Source organism: Xenopus tropicalis, chromosome 4 (genome assembly GCF_000004195.4).
Source record: "Xenopus tropicalis strain Nigerian chromosome 4, UCB_Xtro_10.0, whole genome shotgun sequence".
In the NCBI taxonomy this organism is placed as follows: Eukaryota; Metazoa; Chordata; class Amphibia; order Anura; family Pipidae; genus Xenopus; species Xenopus tropicalis.
Window position 1 is genome coordinate 74,763,556 of NC_030680.2, and position 18,830 is coordinate 74,782,385.

Below are 18,830 nucleotides of genomic sequence, written 5' to 3' on the forward strand. Positions count from 1 at the left end.
GGGGATATTTTTAAGAGTTTGGAATTCATTCCCAGAATTCCTTTTGTTTGCTGTGTGTTTGAGTGAAATTTCTGTAATGCTTAGGGTTCCCTTGATTGCCCCCGTTCCAACTAATATGCTTTCAACATCAGCTACTGTTCTTTTGTGTAGCTGATTATGTTACCGGCTACATCCGTAGCTAACACTGGCAAAAAAAAAAACACTATACAAGAAGCTCTCACTTCCTGTAGTATCGGAAGTAAATGACGCCTCTGTCTCTTTATTTGTTTCCGAGGGGATGAGAGTGACCTCAGGATATGCTTTGTGTGTCTGGCCAATCACTGTTCGGAGGAATAGGTGGGCGGGGCCAGATTGGTTGGCGGGGAGAATAATCTGATCTAATGGGGAGGTTAATGCAGATTGCCAGGCTAATGGTTTGGCATTCGGACATCCATAGTAAGGTTAGTACTGACCATGCTGTTTTAAAGAATGGCGGATCTGCAGAACGATAGCTCATTATAACACTGTGGCCACTGACAGCTAGCGTAATACTGAGCTTGTATGGGCTGGCGCCTCTCCGCCACTGTACCTTGTGTTTTATTCTTTGGCTGAACACAGTGATCCTTTCTGCACAAAACATCTAAAAGGTGCAGGGGACATTTTTGATACCAAGGGGATCGTATTGCAGAGGCTTTAGCAGGTTCTTCCATGAAAAGTGGCACATTGCTTGTGGCAAGGGCAACAGGCTACTGGGTAATCATATAAAAGTCTGTAGTGTAAGACAATAGCCTTGGTTCAATTACCGTTTTTTTAATATAAGGAAATTGTATTCTATTCGGATCGTAATGCCCTACCTTAAAAGGACAGAGACAAGTTCTAGCCCATATAATGCAGTTTAGCAAGCCCTAACATAGCTTAAGCAGAGCAGAGTTCCAATAGGGACGCAGGACTTTGCATTGCCCAGCCCAACACAAGGTGGCTCACAACTTTGGTCTGTTTGAAGCTGTGTTGAGACTGATTACATGTTAACAATGGCAATACTGGTGGGACAGGTGAAACCTTTAAATAATTAAAGGGGATATTCACATTTGGGTTAACTCTTTGAATGATTTGCCGTTGGCCTTCATTTTTTATTGTTTGTAGTTTTTTTTTAATTCAGTTTTTGTGCAGCAACTTTTCAGTTTGAAATTTCAGCAGTTATCTGGTTGCTAGGGTCCAGATTACCTTTGCAGACAGGGAGTGACTTGAATGAGAGACTGATATATTTCTAGGAGAGGACCTGAATAGTAAAATGTTATATAAATATATTAAAGAGCAATAGTTTTTTGGCTGTTGCGACCCTCATTGGAAAGCTGCAAAGAGTTAGAAAAACTACAAAAAAAAAAAAAATAGACCAGATGATAAATTAATTAGAATTTGCCATTCTAAACATAGCAAAGGTGAACCACCCCTTTAATTAACTCTGAAACACTTTGACTAGTGAGATCGATAAAACTGGCATGGTGGCTTATAAATTACCACTTGTGACTTTGACTCCTGGATTAAAGAAAGACATAGTGCTAAGAAGAGAAGGAGAAACAGTACAGAATTTTTTAATGATTACATTTGCATTTGAAAAGTTTTTACCTATGATAGCATGCTTTAACTGAAATGCTTGGTACAATACACTGTGTGTTTTAACTCTGACAACACATTACCGTTGCCCTTTCAGTACAGACAGCTGTGCTGAGCTATGTGGACAAAAAAAAACAAAACTTATTTTCTTCCAGGAGAAATCAAGTAGAAGTAGAATTGCACATGCCTCCCCAATGGTATCTTCCAACTGAAACAACTTTTAATCCATAGTTGAATCATTAGTTTAAAAGTATCATCTTCCAAGTTGTACTTTTTGACAGTCCTGAGTAGCACATTGATCTATGCTGTGCTGCATGTATGTTGACAACACATGGCACAGCAAGTGTGTAAAGGACAAATTTCCAAGAAATGATAGACCTCTTCCCTGTTATTGTTATAGGTTCAGATTTATGAGCTTTAGTATGTATTGTATTATAAACAGGCATATTGCATAACTAAGCCTGAAACAGTCTACTACACTTATGCGCCAGTGTTACAACAGTGCAGTGTTTGCTATTGGTAAAAGGTTTGCTGTTGGTGTAATTGCCTATACCAGCCAATTCAGCAGGAAGTATTTACTGGTCACCTGTTTAAAAGCTTTGGGTTACTGCACCAGGACAAACTTTAGTTCCTTTTATTACATATGGCCTTGCAAAATATATTTATAACTTAATAACTTTTAAATCATTTTTTGATAGCCTTGAATATGGCACAAGAAGAAATGGAGGTGGATCTTCCTAACTTATTGTATCCCATGGATTCAAACAGAGAAGTGAGAGCATCACATCAGCCCCTTGGTAGTAGGCAAGTTCTTTTTTTGCCACCCCCACTTACATATTCAGATGACTCAGAGGAGCTTTTCTTAGGGCCAGAAGAGCCAAATGATGTTATCGTTTTGGATTCTGGGGAGGAGGCCCCTGCACAGGTTGTGGCACCAACTAATGCTCTACAGATGCTCCACGGCGCTCTAGAACAGCTACGGCAAGCTGCTGAGCAACGCTCCTCTGTACGTCGTGCAAGGGTTCAAAGAAGGAGTGCCAGGCGGCAGCAAAGAGGAGGGTCACAACGCACAGCTGGAACTAAGTATTTAAGACAATTTTACTTTATGATGTTATTGCTTGTTACTTGTCAGATTTAATTTAAAAGGGAGTTCATTTGTATTTTATATTGAAATCTCTCAGTTGGTCTTCATTTTTTTTTTATTTTTTGTAACTTTTTCCCTTCAAATTCTGTCTTTCTTTTGGTTACAACTTGAAATTATATTTTGTCAGGATCAGTGCTTCCAAACTGCTGCCTAGTTGTAAGTAATGTAATTAAATCTCAGTACCCTTTCTAGAATCGCCAAATTACAGGTTATTATCCACAATCTTTCTGTCTAATTCAGGCTTTGTATCTTGAGTCTTCATTTTTTTTCTATTTTTTGATGTCCAAACGACCGGAATACTATGCAAAAGAGGTTATTTTTAGAATAAATAAATTGGTCAGTATAATATGCATATAAAGCAATCATGCTATATTTGTGCAAATGTGTGTATGCTCCCCATTTGTTGCCTTTTTGGGCCTTGCGTACTTTGTATTCATTTAATTTGTCTTTTCTTTATCAGGGATGTGCAGAATCCACCATTTTAAGATTTGGCCAACTACCAAATCCTCTGCAAAAGATTCGTCATAATACCAAATCAATCCAACATCCATTTGTACATTGAAGTTTGCAAAAAATTGGTCCCTTACAGTTGTTCACTTTCATTTAAAGTTACATGACTTCAGTCAAACAGAATCCAAATCCTTAAAGACATGAACACTTGGGATTTGGCCAAATCTTGCAGAAAAAACTAGGGTTCTGCAGAATCTTGGATTTGATGCATCTGCAATTTTTATTCAGAGTGCTGAGGTTCCATGCTTTTTAAATTTCTTCACAATTTTATAAAAAAACAAAAAAAGGCATTTCAGCACTGCCACCCATATTTTGGAGCTGCTCTATTAAAGCCATGGTTATAAGACTGAAATGTACAGAATGCATTTCATTGGTTATGCAAGAGGTGCACACTGTAATATGACTGCCACTTACATTTGTGTTCACAGCTCTCGTGCTTCATTGAATAGCTTCTTCCAAATAAACAGAACCCAAGGCTTGGCTCCTACATCCGAAAGAGTTGAGCGAAATGCTCTCTTGAGGACAGAAGCTACAAGAACCTCACCAGGGGGCAGTTCTGATGAAACTGTGGAACTAAGTGAGGAAGAGGAGGGGATAGAAAGCTCCACAGATGTTGATGAAGTAGAGATTAATGCAGGCGCTGCACCACCTGCAGAGCCAGGTCTGTCTACCTGCACGTCAACATTTTTGACCATTTTTTTTCTTTTTTAACTTGGTTATTACATTTTTCACTATTTCCCCTTAACTTTAATTAATGTGTGCTGTTCACTGAAAGAAGTCTGCTAATGTTTTAACCTATATTATGTTTGTGGCATACCCTTTTTGCCTTTTTTCCCTTTTGTGATAGCAATTTAAGGGTCTGTTTGCACTTACTTGCTTTATTTTATTAATAAAGAGAGAGAATGTTGGGTTTACTGACTGCACAGCGATTATAGAAGCATTGAGAACCTCCCTATGTGGCTTAATTCAGAAGTAAAGAAGTTAATAGGGAAGAAAGCATTTAAGCAATACAAATTAGAGGGTACAGAAGCTGCATTTAATGAATATAAATACTATAAACAAGTGTTGTAAAACAGCAATCTGGAATGCAAAGATGAAAAATGAGGAGCGCATTGCAGCAGAGGCTAAGACTAACCCCAACAAAGTTTATCTATTAATAGTTAAAAGATGCAGGTTGAATTATGGTAACAATATGGTTGTAACTGATGCAGAAAAGGCAAATGTGCTAAATCGGTGCTTTTCTTCAGTGTATACAATAGGAGCCAGATTTCCAAGACCCACCCAATAGCTGCACTGTTGGATAGGGTATAGAGGGTGGTTAATGGTACATTCCTTACTTGAAGTAAGTTACTTAGTGGGGTCCCTCAGGGTTCTGTACTGGGCCCACTTTTATTTAAATTAATGAATGGTAATTAATGACTTAGTGGAAGGTATGGTAAGTAATGTATCGGTGTTTGCAGATGACACAAAACTCTGCAGCCCTGTTAATTCCATCCAGGATGTGGCATGCTTGCAGCAGGATCTTGACAAACTGGCAATCTGGGCGTCTAAGTGGCAGATGAGATTTAATTTTAATAAATGTAAGGTCATGCACCTGGGATGTAAAAATATGCAAGCCACTTATACTCTTAATGGGACTGCACTAGGCAAATCCATAATGGAAAAGGACCTTAGCTGTAGCAAGCAATGCCAGGCAGCAGCTGCAAGGGCAAACAGAGTTTTGAGCTGTATTAAAAGAGGAAAAGATTCACAGGTGGAGGGGGCTATTCTTCTACAGAGCACTGGTAAGGCCTCATTTTGTGCAGTTTTGGTTGCCAGTGCTCAAACAGGAAATTGAGTTAGAGAGGGTCCGGAGAAGGGCAACTAAGCTGGTAAAGGGTATGGAAAGTCTCGGTTATAAAGACTGGGCAGGTTGTGATAGTTTACGCTGGAGAAGAGGAGCTTAAGGGGTGATATGATAACTATGTTTAAATGTATAAGGGGATCATATAATAATCTCTCTAATGCTTAATTTACCAGTAGGTCCTTTTAGTGGACACAAGGGAACCCATTCCACTTACAAGAAAGTAGGTTCTGTCTGAATAATTGGAAAGGGTTTTTTACAGTAAGATCTGCAAAGTTGTGGAATTCTCTCCCTGAATCGGTCGTGCTGGCTGATACATTATCTAGCTTCAAGAAGTCACTGGTTGGCTCTTTAGCAAGTGAGGGAATACAGGGTTATTTATGGAAGCTCATAGTACAAGTTGAACTGGGGACTGGTCCGACTGCCATCTTTAAGTCAGGAAGGATTTTCTTTCCCAAATTAGAGAGGCTTCAGAAGGGTTTTTTTGCCTTCCTCTGGATCAACTTGCAGTTAGCAGGTTATATATAGGCATAAAACGTTTAACTTGATGGATATGTGCCTTTTTTCAACCTAACTTACTGTGTTACTAGGTTTGTTTTGAGTACAGGTTGGGGAATTGGAACACTTAGGACTAGTTAAGGGAGCTTTCTATAATTTGCAATAAGTGCTTTCTGCATAATAGGTTTCCTAATAATTCCAGCATACTTATATAAACCCGGCTACAGTTTGTTACAATAATCACTGTACTTGGTTTTGTTAACAAGAGGCTGCTTTTGTTTGATATTTTTTAGCCCCTGAGGAGCTTCAGATTAATGTCGTAGAGGTTCAAGCAGAGGCCCCTGCAGTGTCTAACTTAGTAACTGTTCCTGAAAGTGTCACCCTACCCCTTCAAACACAAACAAAACAGGTGAGTGTTACAGTGCCCATGTGTTATCCCTAAGTATCGGCACAGAACAACTGAGAATTTTATTTTAGATTTCTATATTTTAAACTTGTTACACAGTGTGTTAATCATATACATACAGTGCAAACTGTAATTTTTCGTACAGTGCAAACTCTAATTCGAGCCTCCAGTCAGTCCATACCGAGACAATAGGAGATAAGCAGAAAGACATGGTAACTATAGATTGTTACTCTTTGAAATAATCAGCAAATTTGTTTTTGTCAAATTTTTATCCAAAAAAAGACAGAAGAACAGATAGTTAATAGAACATAGAGCACTCATCCCACTCATACACAAAGGAAACCTTATCCCTTCTTACTCATAAAAGTAGTTATATTGTCCTAGACCAGATCAGATTATGACATGACATGATGATACACACTCTAATCATGTCATGCATTGTGTTAGTGCTCATCAGCTACCCATTAAACATTGTGGGGGTCATATACAAACAACGCTATGCCAAGGTTGGCTAGGGCCTGCTAAATTATTGAGGACGTAGCATTCTGTGAGAAAGCTCTTAATTTATTATGTCTGCAGCTGGCCATTCATTTTCATTTCCACTAAAAACCAAACTGAGAGACGTATTAGGGTCTCTCTTATGGATCCTCCTTTATTTTTACATGTCCATTGAAGGGGTTGTTCACCTTTGCATTAACTTTTAGTATAATGTAGAGAGTGCTTTCTTCTTCATTCTTCATTTTTTTTCATTGTGTGGTTTAAATTATTAAGCTTTTTGCTTAGCAGCTGTCTGATCTGTGAGTAAGACATTGGTACATGAATAGGGGAGGCCTAATTCCTGCTGTAATATAGTGGATGGATCCTCTCTGTTATTCAACTCAGGGTCAAACATGGCATGCATAAGAGCAGTTAGTTTATTAGTGTACATTCTGCTTTACATGTATAGAGTTTTACAACTGTTTACTTCTGGATGGCAAATCGTGTTATGTGTTGGGGAAACAAAGTATTTAAATGGTTTTAATGGTCTCCATAAGTCACATAATTCCATTTTTTTAGTTTTAACTGATTTTCAGCCGACCCTATGGCAATGGGACTGTTCTATTGGTTGAGCTTTTAACCTGTATGTCACTGTGATTACTCTCCAATGTAAATTTTTTTTTTTTGCAGAAAACACCAGTGAAACAGTTGTCACCAGTGAAAACTCTGCCACCTGAAGAAGACGAAGGGGACACATGTGCAATCTGCTTTGAGCCATGGACAAATGCTGGACAGCACCGTCTTTCAGCCCTGCGCTGTGGTCATTTATTTGGCTTCACCTGCATCGAGCGTTGGCTGAAGGGGGGTGCTGCCAAGTGCCCACAGGTCAGCAATTATGTTATTATTTCAAGAATTCTGTTTCTTAACTACTGATTGACTTGCATTGCTATAGGCTAGCACTATAGGGGGTTTTATACATAAAGTACAAAATAAAAATAAATTGTGACCATACAGCACTGGATTGGTCTGAAAAGTATCAAGTCTGGCCTCATCAATGCCATAGTCATATATGAGTATGTATTGGAGATTAGATGGGAAATTTTGATTAAACTTAAACAGGTAGATACATTTTTAAAATGACTGTAGCGTGTTGCTGGTAAATATCTAATTATTTTAAATACCGTAGTTTATTTAAGAATAGTAATGTCATTCCATTGTATGCCATTTTTTTTATATTTTTTTAAAAATATCTTTTTAAATATTTGCTGTTCTTTTGGTTTTGTATTTTCAGTGCAATAAGAAGGCAAAACGCGCTGATATTGTTGTGCTATATGCAAGATCACTGAAAGCCCTGGACACAAGTGAGCAGGAAAGAATGAAAAGGTATTTTTGCTTCACTTTGATTGCAGAACTGTTTTTAAGGATGGAAAAATGTACCGTTTGTGTTTAGTTGTAATTGAATAGGTATTCTGTTAACGTACTCTCTATCCCTTGACCCTTAGCTCCCTGGAAAAGGAGCAGAGTATGCGCAGGAAGGCAGAGTTGGAATCTGCACAGTGCAGACTTCAAGTCCAGGTGCTAACAGATGAGTGTGGAAAATTGCGCAAGCAGATTCAGGTATGTGTGGCAAAATCATATTTACATTCATCCTATACCATAATTCTGTGAAAATTTATCAGAGCCAGTAGAAGGGATCTGTAATATTAATCTGTAGTGTAACACAAGAGCCAGGTAACAACTTTACAACAGTAAGGCTGATGCCAGACGAGGCGTTTTTACGCTGCGTATTTTCTAATTCTCTCGGCGGCTGAAAAACGCACACTATCATCATCCGTAGAAATAACTTAAACAGTCTCGATGGAAAACACACTATGGGGCTGATTTACTAAGACACGAATTCGAATCCGAATTGGAAAAATTCCGATTGGAAAACCAACATTTTGCAACTTTTTCGTATTTTTTGCGTTTTTTTCGGCGCCTTTACGACTTTTCGGAAATTGTCGCGACTTTTTCATTACCAATACGATTTTCGCAAAAAAACGCGAGTTTTTCGTAGCCATTACGATTCGCTCGTATCTTGTCTCGACTTTTTCGTATTGAGCGCTCATAAGCGGCGGCCGAAACTTTCAGACTTAGCATGATTTTGGAAGCCTCCCATAGGACTCAATGGCACCCTGCAGCTCCAACCTGGCCCAAGAAAAGTCACCATACTGAAGCTTGAATGAATCCGAACGCTACGAAAAAATCGCAACATTTTGCGCAACTTTCGGAATGGCTACGAAAAAGGCGCGACTTTTCGCGCAAGTTTTAACGCTACGAAAAAAATCGCCAGATTTTACGCAACATTCGGATGGCAACGAAAAAGTTGCGATAATTTTCCGAAAAAAATCACCAAATACCGATCATTACGAAAAAAACGCAATCTGACGCATTCGGCCGGTTCGTGAGTAAGTAAATGGGCCCCTATGTGTTAATACGCTAGACTTTTCATGTGTTTTCCGAAATACGCCGTTATTTGCACAGCAACCTATTCCTATGTATACACAAAGGCAGCTGCCAGACCTTGCTGAAATACGCTGCGTTTTTACTATTTCGCACTATTAGCACCATGGGAAATGGGATTTGCTGCGTCACCAGTACTAGGCAAAACGACTGGCTGAAAAACGCCATAGTAAGGGGTTGTGTGGCATTTTTAGGCGGAGAAAATACGCAGCGTAAAAACGCCACGTCTGGCATTAGCCTAATACAGCAGAACAGAAGTGCACAATGACCAATAAAGGTAAATCCTGCAGTTTAAAAGGCTTGGGTTAAAAGTAATTTTTGATGATGGTGTTGTACAGAGGACCTTAAAAAGAATAAATCCCACAAGTCCTGAAAATCATCTAAAATTTCTTTAATTTCCTCCAGGAGTTGAAGATGTTGATTGCTCAACATGGTGCCAGTACCTCCATGCAGGCTTCTTCCTCTCGATCCACTATCTCTGGTAGCCTGTCTTCTAGCCAGGGCCAGCACAAATACAACTTTGAGAAAGCCATCCTGATCTCTCAAGCTGGAAGCTGTCGTGTCATGTCATACTGTGAAAGCATGAGTTGCCTAGTAGTATCACAACCTTCACCTCAGACAACGCTTATTCCTGGTAAGAAGAAATTCAGTTATGGAAAGAGTTATTTTTTTTTTCTTTTTTAATTTTATATTTTTTTTTGTGCTTATTTATGTTTTGATTTTAAGGTCAACGTTGAAAAGTCTGTTTGGTGATTAAAATATGTAAATCGTTCAGAGGGCAAAGTGTATTACTCGGTAATGCAAGCAGTCTACCAAGGAATGACAAGCAGCACCAACCTAATACATAAGCAGAAATATACAAAGAAGATGCTATATAGACAACCATAATTCAATTTCTTTTTTATATATTTCATTACTATATACTTAAAGGAAAAAGAAAGTCAAAGTCACTTGGGGGTGCCAAAATGTTAGGCACCCCCAAGTGACTTTAACCGCCTACCTTTTACCCCGGAGAGAACAGCACCAGCCCGGGGTAGCTGCCTGCGCTTCCTCCTTTGTGATTTGCTGCGCGCGCATGCGCAGTAGAGTGAAAAGCCAAACTTAAACATTAAAGTTGGCTTTTTCGCTTTACTGTGCATGCCCGGCCACTGGCATTTTAGAAAGCGGAAGCCGGAAGGAGGAAGCGATCCGCTCCAGGTGCCCCGGGCTGGTGCTGTTTTCTCCGAACAGGGGCACCAGCCCGGGGTACGAGGTAAGCGGTTAAAGTCACTTGGGGGTACCTAACATTTTGGCACCCCCAAGTGACTTTGCCTTTCCTTCTCCTTTAACCACATTTAAATTCCCCAATAATTAAATGTGTTAAATCATACATAGCACTCAAAATAAACAAAACACCCCCTATCCTTTGCCTTATCTGCGCTATTTAATTTTGCCATCCACACATTATTTTAGCAAGTCAGTCCTAAACTTGATTTAAACTTGCTTATTTTATTTCTATAATCTGCTAGAAGTGTATGATTCTCTAGCACTAATCTTTTTTTTTTTTCCTTCTCATATAAGCATGGTTATTTTGTAATAATTTGAACCTTTTTGCCATGCCAAAAGGGGAATTCACTAACTAAACATTTGGTAGTGAATTTAGTTGGAGCCCAGTGTTCCCCAACCAATGGCTCAGGAGCAACATATTGCTCCCAGTGGCCTTCTGGCAGGTGCTTGTTTTTGAATTCCTGGCTTGGAGGCAAGTTTTGGTTGCTTAAAAACTAGGTGTGTTGCCAAATAGAACCTCCTGAAAAATTCACAAAATTAAGCTACTGTGACTTTTGACTCAAGTTTTGATGTGACTGCGGTTTTATTTTTTTGATGACTTTTTTTTTTTTTTTTTGACTGCAACTTTTGTCTCACTTTTTTCTCAATTTTTTGTCACTGCAAATTGGCGCAGCAGTTCCACAAAAACATTCACCAATGGCGAAATGTGGAATTTTGCAGCAAAACCATGCCTGGCAAGCAATTTGCTCATCATTAGCAGCCAGTCAACAAAGTGGCTACCAATTGCCAATCACAGTCCTTATTTGGTACCCCTATAAATCGTTTTCATGTTTGTGTTGCTCACTAACTTTTTTTTACATTTGACTGTTGTGCACAGGTAAAAGGTTGAGGACCCCTGTTGTAGGCATACAGTTTAATGTGTACCTGTTTTCATGTATTATTCCTTTCTATTCTATTTCAGTCTAAATCTGTCTGTAGGGTTGAAGGTTTATGGGCCCTAGTAAATAGGGGGATTCACATCATCCACTTCACAAAAAAGAACTAATGTTACTCTGGTTCTGTGTGTTTTTTCAGGTTGTGGAATTAAGAAGCTTAGTGCTGCGAATCTGAAAAGCAGCCAGTATGTTCCCATTCACTCAAAACAAATCAGGGGCCTTGCATTCAGTAATCGTTCTGATGGCCTGCTGCTCTCGGCAGCTCTTGATAACACCATTAAGCTCACCAGGTGATTAAAAAAAACTGTTTAGATGAGTATTGTTAAATTGTGTTCTGCATTTACAGTCTGGTTAATGATACTGCAGTTACTGCAGCAAGTTAAAAGAATACAAAAACATTGTTCCTGCATTACATAAATACAGTTTTTATTGCAATTTTTCTGAAACACATTTCAGTTTAAGGGTTTGCCTAACCTGTGTTTTCAAAATAGTGATCCTCTGAAGACTATTTATCTGTACTGTTAGAAATTAGTGGAGGGTGATATAACTAGCATTCATTTTGAGCCAATAATTTTTTGCTTGTTTCCCATAGCTTATTGACTAATACGGTGGTACAAACATATAACACAGGCCGACCAGTATGGAGCTGCTGCTGGTGCTCTGACAATAGCAACTATGTATATGCTGGATTGATCAATGGCTCAGTACTTGTATATGATCTACGAGACACAAGTGATTGTGTACGAGAACTGGTGCCACTAGGTTCCCGGTAAGTAGACTTCAATAATTGTGTAAGTTGAGTTTTTTTGTTTTTTTTTTAATTTGCATGTTAATTCTTTTCAGGTGTCCTGTGGTATCATTATCTTATGTGCCGCGGGCTGCTTCTGAAGTCTTTCCTTGTGGAGGTGTGCTGGTTGGGACCTTAGAGGGTGCATGCTTCTGGGAAATGAAAGATGATCAGTATCGACCACATGTTCTTCCTTTGGAGCCTGGGGGCTGCACAGACATACAGACAGAGAGCAGCACAAGGCACTGTCTTGTTACTTACCGCCCTGGTAAGTGCACTGATGGAATTTTTGAGATTAAATTAAACTAACTGGTAGTCTAATGGTTAAACAAAGTTTTACTTTACTTCTACTTTAGGGCAACTATTATTAATGCTCTACATTAAACTACATGCTTTGGGTAATGTCATGAGACCACACCGCACTTTGGAGGTACAGCAGCTTAATGACAATAAATATCTCCCCCCACCCCCTCTCATACCATGGCCTTGTCCTCTGATGTATTTGCTTTTTGAATGAGCAAATTTCTGTAATTATCACTCATTTATGTGAACTTCAAGAGCTACTGGCACAGACTGCATAGAGAGCTCAGCCTTAGGATGATGAGTGTATTGTAAGGGAGTTTACATGAAACAAGAGTTTATATAATTTACTTACATTTTTTTATAGCAGCACTAGGGTCTAACCTCTTCCCTGAATTTAATATACAACTTACATAGTATTTATAAGATATATATATAATTATATCCAGAAGTCCAAGAATTTGGTGCACACCAGAGATTTTTTCAAAAATTAAACCGTTACTTTTATTTAAACATGCTGTTAAAACAGGCCAACGTTTCGGTCTCCTCCTAAGACCATTATCAAGACCACACCTCCGTAATCGTAGTGTTTGATCCGTCTTCCCCACATATGAAAGCCCAAACACTACGATTACGGATGGATGGGCATCGTTCGGCCATAAGCACAGCCTTCAGGGATGGTACAACCAATAAGCCTGTTGCCAAACATTTTCTAGAGATGGGGCACAGGTTGCCCACCTTTCATTACATTGCAATTGATCATGTGCCGCCCCTTACAAGGGGTGGTGATCGGGCCAGGCTACTTCTCCAAAGAGAGGTGTTTTGGATTAAAAAACTAGGTACTTTGGCACCGGCAGGGTTAAATGAACACTGCTCTTTTCTATGTTTTCTAGAGCAAAGGTGAGGAGATGTATTGCTGAGTTTGCTACACTGGCTACAATATTTGCCAGTTTATGGTTAAGCATTTAATGTCTTTGTTTCCTTTTTTCTTTTCTGTATTTTCCCGTACCATCTATGGTTACATTTTCTGCATTATTTGTCAGTAGATAAGTATGAACTTTTTTAACTTGGTATTTCTTGCACTACATGCTCCCTTATGCATAACAATGACTTTGTTATGCTTTAGCCTACAGGGTTAACTATTCAGTCATGTGACTGGGATGGGAGTGTGGGGCTTGGGGGAGTGTCTAGAGGTTTTATCTATTTATTTGCTGATTTTAACTGTGTATGTGGTCTTGATGATGGTCTTAGGAGGAGACCGAAACGTTGGCCTGTTTTAACAGCATGTTTAAATAAAAGTAACGTTTTAATTTTTGAAAAAATATCCTGGTGTGCACCAAATTCTTGGACTTTATATATATATATATATATATATATATATATATATATATATATATATATATATATATATATATATATATATATATATATATATATATATATATATATATATATATATAAATTTTATTTTTTTTTGCCTTTCTAAATATGTGTAGTAAAAAGAAAAAATAAACATAGCCATTATATATTTACAGGTAAAACCCATAATTATGTACGTGGTGTTATGATGGAACTGACCAGTAACCGGCTGAGTGACTCTGAAAATGAGTACAGTTGTTCCTGTTACCCTGTTCAAACCTTTAATGCTGGTAGCACATGCAAGCTTCTCACCAAGAATGCCATATTTCAGAGCCCTGAGAGAGATGGCTCTATTTTGGTTTGTGCTGGTGATGAAGCTTCAAACTCTGCAATGGTAAGTACTGAATTGTAATTTTGGATATGGAATCCAATGTTGCATACAATAGACTTAATACTAAAGTTACACTCGCTATACTGTCCAGACCTGTATCTGCTGTTCTTTATTGGAATTAAAATATGTTGTCCACACAGTAAAATTGTTTAGTCCATACTGATACTGCAGCAATGGGGACCTTTTTTCCAGGATGCTTGGGACCTGGGGTTTTCTGTTTAAGGGATGTTCTGTAGTTTGGATCACAATAATTTGTCTGCTAAAAAAAAAAAAATAATCTAAATATGAAACCTTATAGGATTGTTTTGCCACCAATAAAGATTTATTATATCTTAGTTTATCTCATTTTTGAACATAGTTTTATGGGTAATACAATAGATTTATATATGTAACCATACAATGGATGTATTGTTCCCTTTCTGTTTGAAGTACAATTTTATCTTTATCTTTATCTTTTATCTTTTTTTTTTTTTTAAATACAGCTTTGGCATTCAGGAAATGGTACTCTTCTTCAGAAGCTTCAAGCTGACCAGCCTGTTTTAGATATCTGTCCCATGGAAGTAAATCAAAGCAGTATGCTGGCCACTTTAACAGAGAAAATGGTAAAAATCTATAAATGGGAGTAACATGTCCCTTCAAAAGATTATTTTTTGCTTATTTGGCTGGCACCATGGTAGCATTCCAAGTCTTCATACTGATCTTGCCTGCAGCATGACAGTGTTCCAGGCTTCTAACCAAAATGATCAGCTGAGATGCACTAATGTATGTACAGTAATCATATGCTGCTTTTCAACAGTTATATATTCAATTAAAACTAAGGTCTTGTCTCACAGCTTAAATCTGTGTGCAATAATCTAATTTTAAAGGACTTTGTTCTGTGAAATCCCTGTCCAGGGGTGTTCTTTAAAAATGTCTGTTTCGTATGTCTCTTGTATATATTTTCTTTGTAATTCTGTCACCATTTCCTTTTCCCCCTCTGTCCTAATAAAGAATTTTAATACCATTATGGTACAAAATAAGTAAAGTACTTGCACATCGTTACTATGTATCTGTTTTAATTATGACTTGCTCATGGTTTGAAGCAGATGAGAGATGAGATGAGACTCCACTAGAGCAAGCCCAAATAAATGTAAATGAAAACCTCTAGTTACTGCTTCATCTAGGTTGCAAAATGTATTTTGGAGCATACAGGCAAAATATAATCTGTATAGATTTAGTAAATTATATGTCTTCTTTGCCAAACAACCATTTATTAAAAGATAGTGCAAACTGCCAGAAAACGTAACAGCAGGTTGATGCTGCACTAGTCCAGAGTGTGTGCAAGCGTATATCCGTAAATATTGTCCTTTTACAAGAAGGTGTGGGGGTAAAAAACATAGCTCTGTCCATTCACTGGATGATGTAACGAAGCAAGAATGTGTGCCCTTGGTTTGTGTGTATACACAATGACTTGTATGAGCCAGGGAATGGCTGGTAGTACTTAAAATGACTGGTTGACTGAATGATTAGAATTATCCAGTGGCACAGACTACCTTTTATGAAAATATATGCAATGTAAATGGGTATAGTTTCTCTTTAAACAAGAAAAGGTAGAGAGATCAGTGGCAGTCCTTTTCTAGAACTGACAATAAAAAAAAATCTCAAACATCACACCTCGGGCTTGGTAGTGCAGCAGTGGAGGACAAGGCTGTATTCCCAACGATAGTGGCATTGTTTTAAATGTGTTTTTTCTAATTTTTCTTCGGTTAAGATTGGCAGATTATCCCAATCCATTCTGACCCCATTTTCTTGGCAGTAGTAGTAGCAGAAGAATAATAGCTGGGTTTGGGTTGAGAGGTCCTTAGGGAGAAACTAAGATGACTTGGAGTATCTCTTGCCTTCATTGTCATTATACTCCGTCAGTTATTTGGAACAATTCTGATTCAATTGTTTGTACTATAATTAGTACCATATGTATCTAATTCTCAAGTAGTTCTGGTAAACTATTATGGACCAATTCACCAATATATAAAAAAATAAATATGGAACTGGTATTTTAAAGCTGCATGATTCCATTGAGTATGGGGTCTTGAAGTTTCTTTCCCAACCAGGTAAAGAGAGATGTATCACACCCCATCACTTATGACTACAAGTCTCACAGAAGCGTAAGCGTTACCATTCCACTGAGCATTGGCAGCAAATTTGTGGATTCTCTGAAATCGTTCTCAACACTACACCTGCTGCCTCACTCAAAGCAGATTTTGCAGGAAAGCCCTTGCGTAATAATCGTAAGAGGGTTGATCCTGCACTCTGCTGCCCCAGCTGACCTGAGGCTCTTCAGACAAGTAAAGAAATGACTACTCCCAGCTTCATTTTCTCTGATTAATGGGTGGGGCTAAAGTATGAATAGCAAAAGCTATTCAGAAAATCCTGAGCTGTCTTCAATCGGCAAAAAACAATCTCTGGTAAATCCACCTTGGCATGAGAGGAATAGATGGTGCTAGAACTCTAGGAAGTGTATCAAGAACAGGGGAGGAGAGGCAAGTTTGTGACAATTCTTGGAATTTTAGTATTGGTGCTACAGGCCCAGGTAAACTTGCATGTACCAATGGAAGTACACCTGAAACATACTAATAATAACAATAAATTACAAAAATACCAGCAACAGAGTGGGGCGTAGCAGCAAAGTACACTGTTCAAAAAAATGAATATGCAAGAGGGTGGTGTGAGGCCTTAAAGGTTCCTAACACTATAAATCAAACAATGGCTGATAAACAGAAGAAATAAAGATTCTAGGCTCTTGACTGGGCAAACAGTGATTAATGGTAATTCATGAAGAGAACCATGCTAAGGGCAAGGTTACATGGGCTTATCCGCAGGCTGACAATGTAACCATGTGCCCTTGTCCTTAGGGCAATTACACATGAGTTTAGTTGCCCCGTGATTAATCTTCTCTAGCTGTGGCAACTGATCTCCTCTGAATACTTTCCTACAACCAATAATGCTGGTAAGAAAACGTATTCAGCACTTTCCAAAGTTTCACAAAGTCATTTTGCTACGGCCACATGGGGCTGAAAATTGGCCCCTACACTCGTTCGATCAGCCTTTACATGTGCTTATACCCAGAGTGTATTTTGGAGCAAAATGCATACTTGTGCATCTGTCCTGTTTACCCGTAGCCTTAAGCCTGTTTTTAAGTCCCTCTCTGGTTTTATCATCAGTATTTTTTACTTATTACTTGGTAATTATTCATAGGTATATAATGTATTTATAACTGCCTCTCAACCCCTTTTAATGACGTGTGTAATCAGGACCAGCAATGAAATTAAAAACAAGAGGCAGATATTGCTTTCAGTAGCAATAACACTGTTAAAATTAAATCTGCTTTTAATGTGCAAATGCTATATTTGGGTGTACTACCCTTATTAAAATGCCTAATATGTTATATAATTGCCGTCACGTAAAGCAATTAAAGGAGAACTGTAATGAAGGCTTAATTATTGCTTTTTGCAAATAGGGTTCGGCATGGTGACACCCAGTTTTCAGTTGACGGAGATGACTAACTGCATGTCATTAGGGTAAAAATGTTCTGTTCCAGGAGTTTTCTAACTAATTACTCTTGTCACTAAACTGTAATGGTGGGTAAATACCACCATAACCAGGTTACCAGGGGCAGCTAAATTATGCCACTAGTGAGTATAATACTGAAAATTATGTTTTTCAAACTTGAAATTCATCTATTCTAGTGCACAGAGGGCAATTGCTCGCTATACAATAGCAGCCCCTCCTCAGAACAAAGAAATAGTAAATGCTGGGGGTATAGGGATCAGCAATGGGTAGGTCACATCATGAGGCACAGGGAGCACAATCTCCCCTGACCACAAGAGAATAAATCTACACTAGCTTTTCTAGATGCCTTAGGGACAATTGTTCCAGACACTGAAAAATGGCACTGTTATCTGACAATGAGTCCGCCATTTTGGATCCGCTGTATCACAGCATCGCTCCCACAATCCTCTGTGTGCATGCACAGTCGAGACTACCTGCTCCTGCTGCCAAATTCATTAAAAGAATTAGTTCTTTCTAGGCATGTATGTTTGTATAACTTTATTTATAAAGCGCCACAAGGGTACGCAGCGCTGTACAATCTTACAAAATTACACACAGGGAGGACAAGTGTTATAATAAACATATATATCTAAATGCACAGGGAATAAGTGCCGTGTGGTATGAGACACAGTAGGAAGGAGGTCCCTGCCCCGTAGAGCTTACAATCTAAGTGGTTGTGTAACATACAGGCACAAATTGGTAGGTAAGAGTGCATGTGAAGACTTGAACCATTTGTTCTGTGCATGTCTTTGGGCTTGATCTGTGAGACATAGTGATAAAGCAGAATTGCCCTTAGCCTTACTAACAGTAATAGGAACAATTATTGACTAGGCTGGTACTGGCCAGGTGGCAACACTACCCTAGGGCAAGGGTAGTGAAATTGTGTAATGATATGTAGTGATGTCGTATCAAACTCTTATCTGCCTGCCCCCAACCCTTCCCGGCAGGGCACCTGTATTTATAGACCTGTGCCTGACCCACCCATCTGTGATGTCACAAACGGTGTGGGAAGGCAGGTATGCACCCATAAATACAGGCTGCTGGAGGCAGAAGCTGGCATAGTATGGTCCCAGACAGGGAGGGCAGAATTGAAGAGCCTGAACCCACCCGCGACCAGCAAGAACTGTGCGAAGGTCGGCCCAAACCTGCCCAACCTACATGGTAAACCTGTGGGATTTGGGCCAGCCCACACATGACTAATGATCTGCTAATTTGGCAATCTCACCAAACA

General features: G+C 38.8%; 1 protein-coding gene across 3 annotated transcripts; it reads left to right on the plus strand.

Annotated features, from left to right (window-relative positions):
* Positions 1 to 314: 314 nt before the first annotated feature.
* On the plus strand, positions 315 to 15,049 carry rfwd3 (ring finger and WD repeat domain 3). Of its 3 annotated transcripts, none has more exons than XM_018093361.2 (13): positions 315 to 440; positions 2,292 to 2,676; positions 3,676 to 3,908; positions 5,882 to 5,997; positions 7,162 to 7,356; positions 7,763 to 7,854; positions 7,974 to 8,088; positions 9,379 to 9,607; positions 11,314 to 11,464; positions 11,767 to 11,943; positions 12,018 to 12,229; positions 13,797 to 14,014; positions 14,494 to 15,049. In XM_018093361.2, exons 2-13 carry the CDS (start codon positions 2,300 to 2,302, stop codon positions 14,635 to 14,637), a joined length of 2,259 nt encoding a protein of 752 aa, XP_017948850.2. In that variant the 5' UTR covers positions 315 to 440; positions 2,292 to 2,299; the 3' UTR covers positions 14,638 to 15,049. The 3 variants fall into 3 exon arrangements, with proteins under 3 accessions (XP_017948850.2, XP_031756687.1, XP_031756688.1); XM_031900827.1 differs by lacking the exon at positions 315 to 440 and adding an exon at positions 505 to 626 and having other exon boundaries at positions 14,494 to 15,030; XM_031900828.1 differs by lacking the exon at positions 315 to 440 and adding an exon at positions 633 to 732 and having other exon boundaries at positions 14,494 to 15,030.
* Positions 15,050 to 18,830: the final 3,781 nt, after the last annotated feature.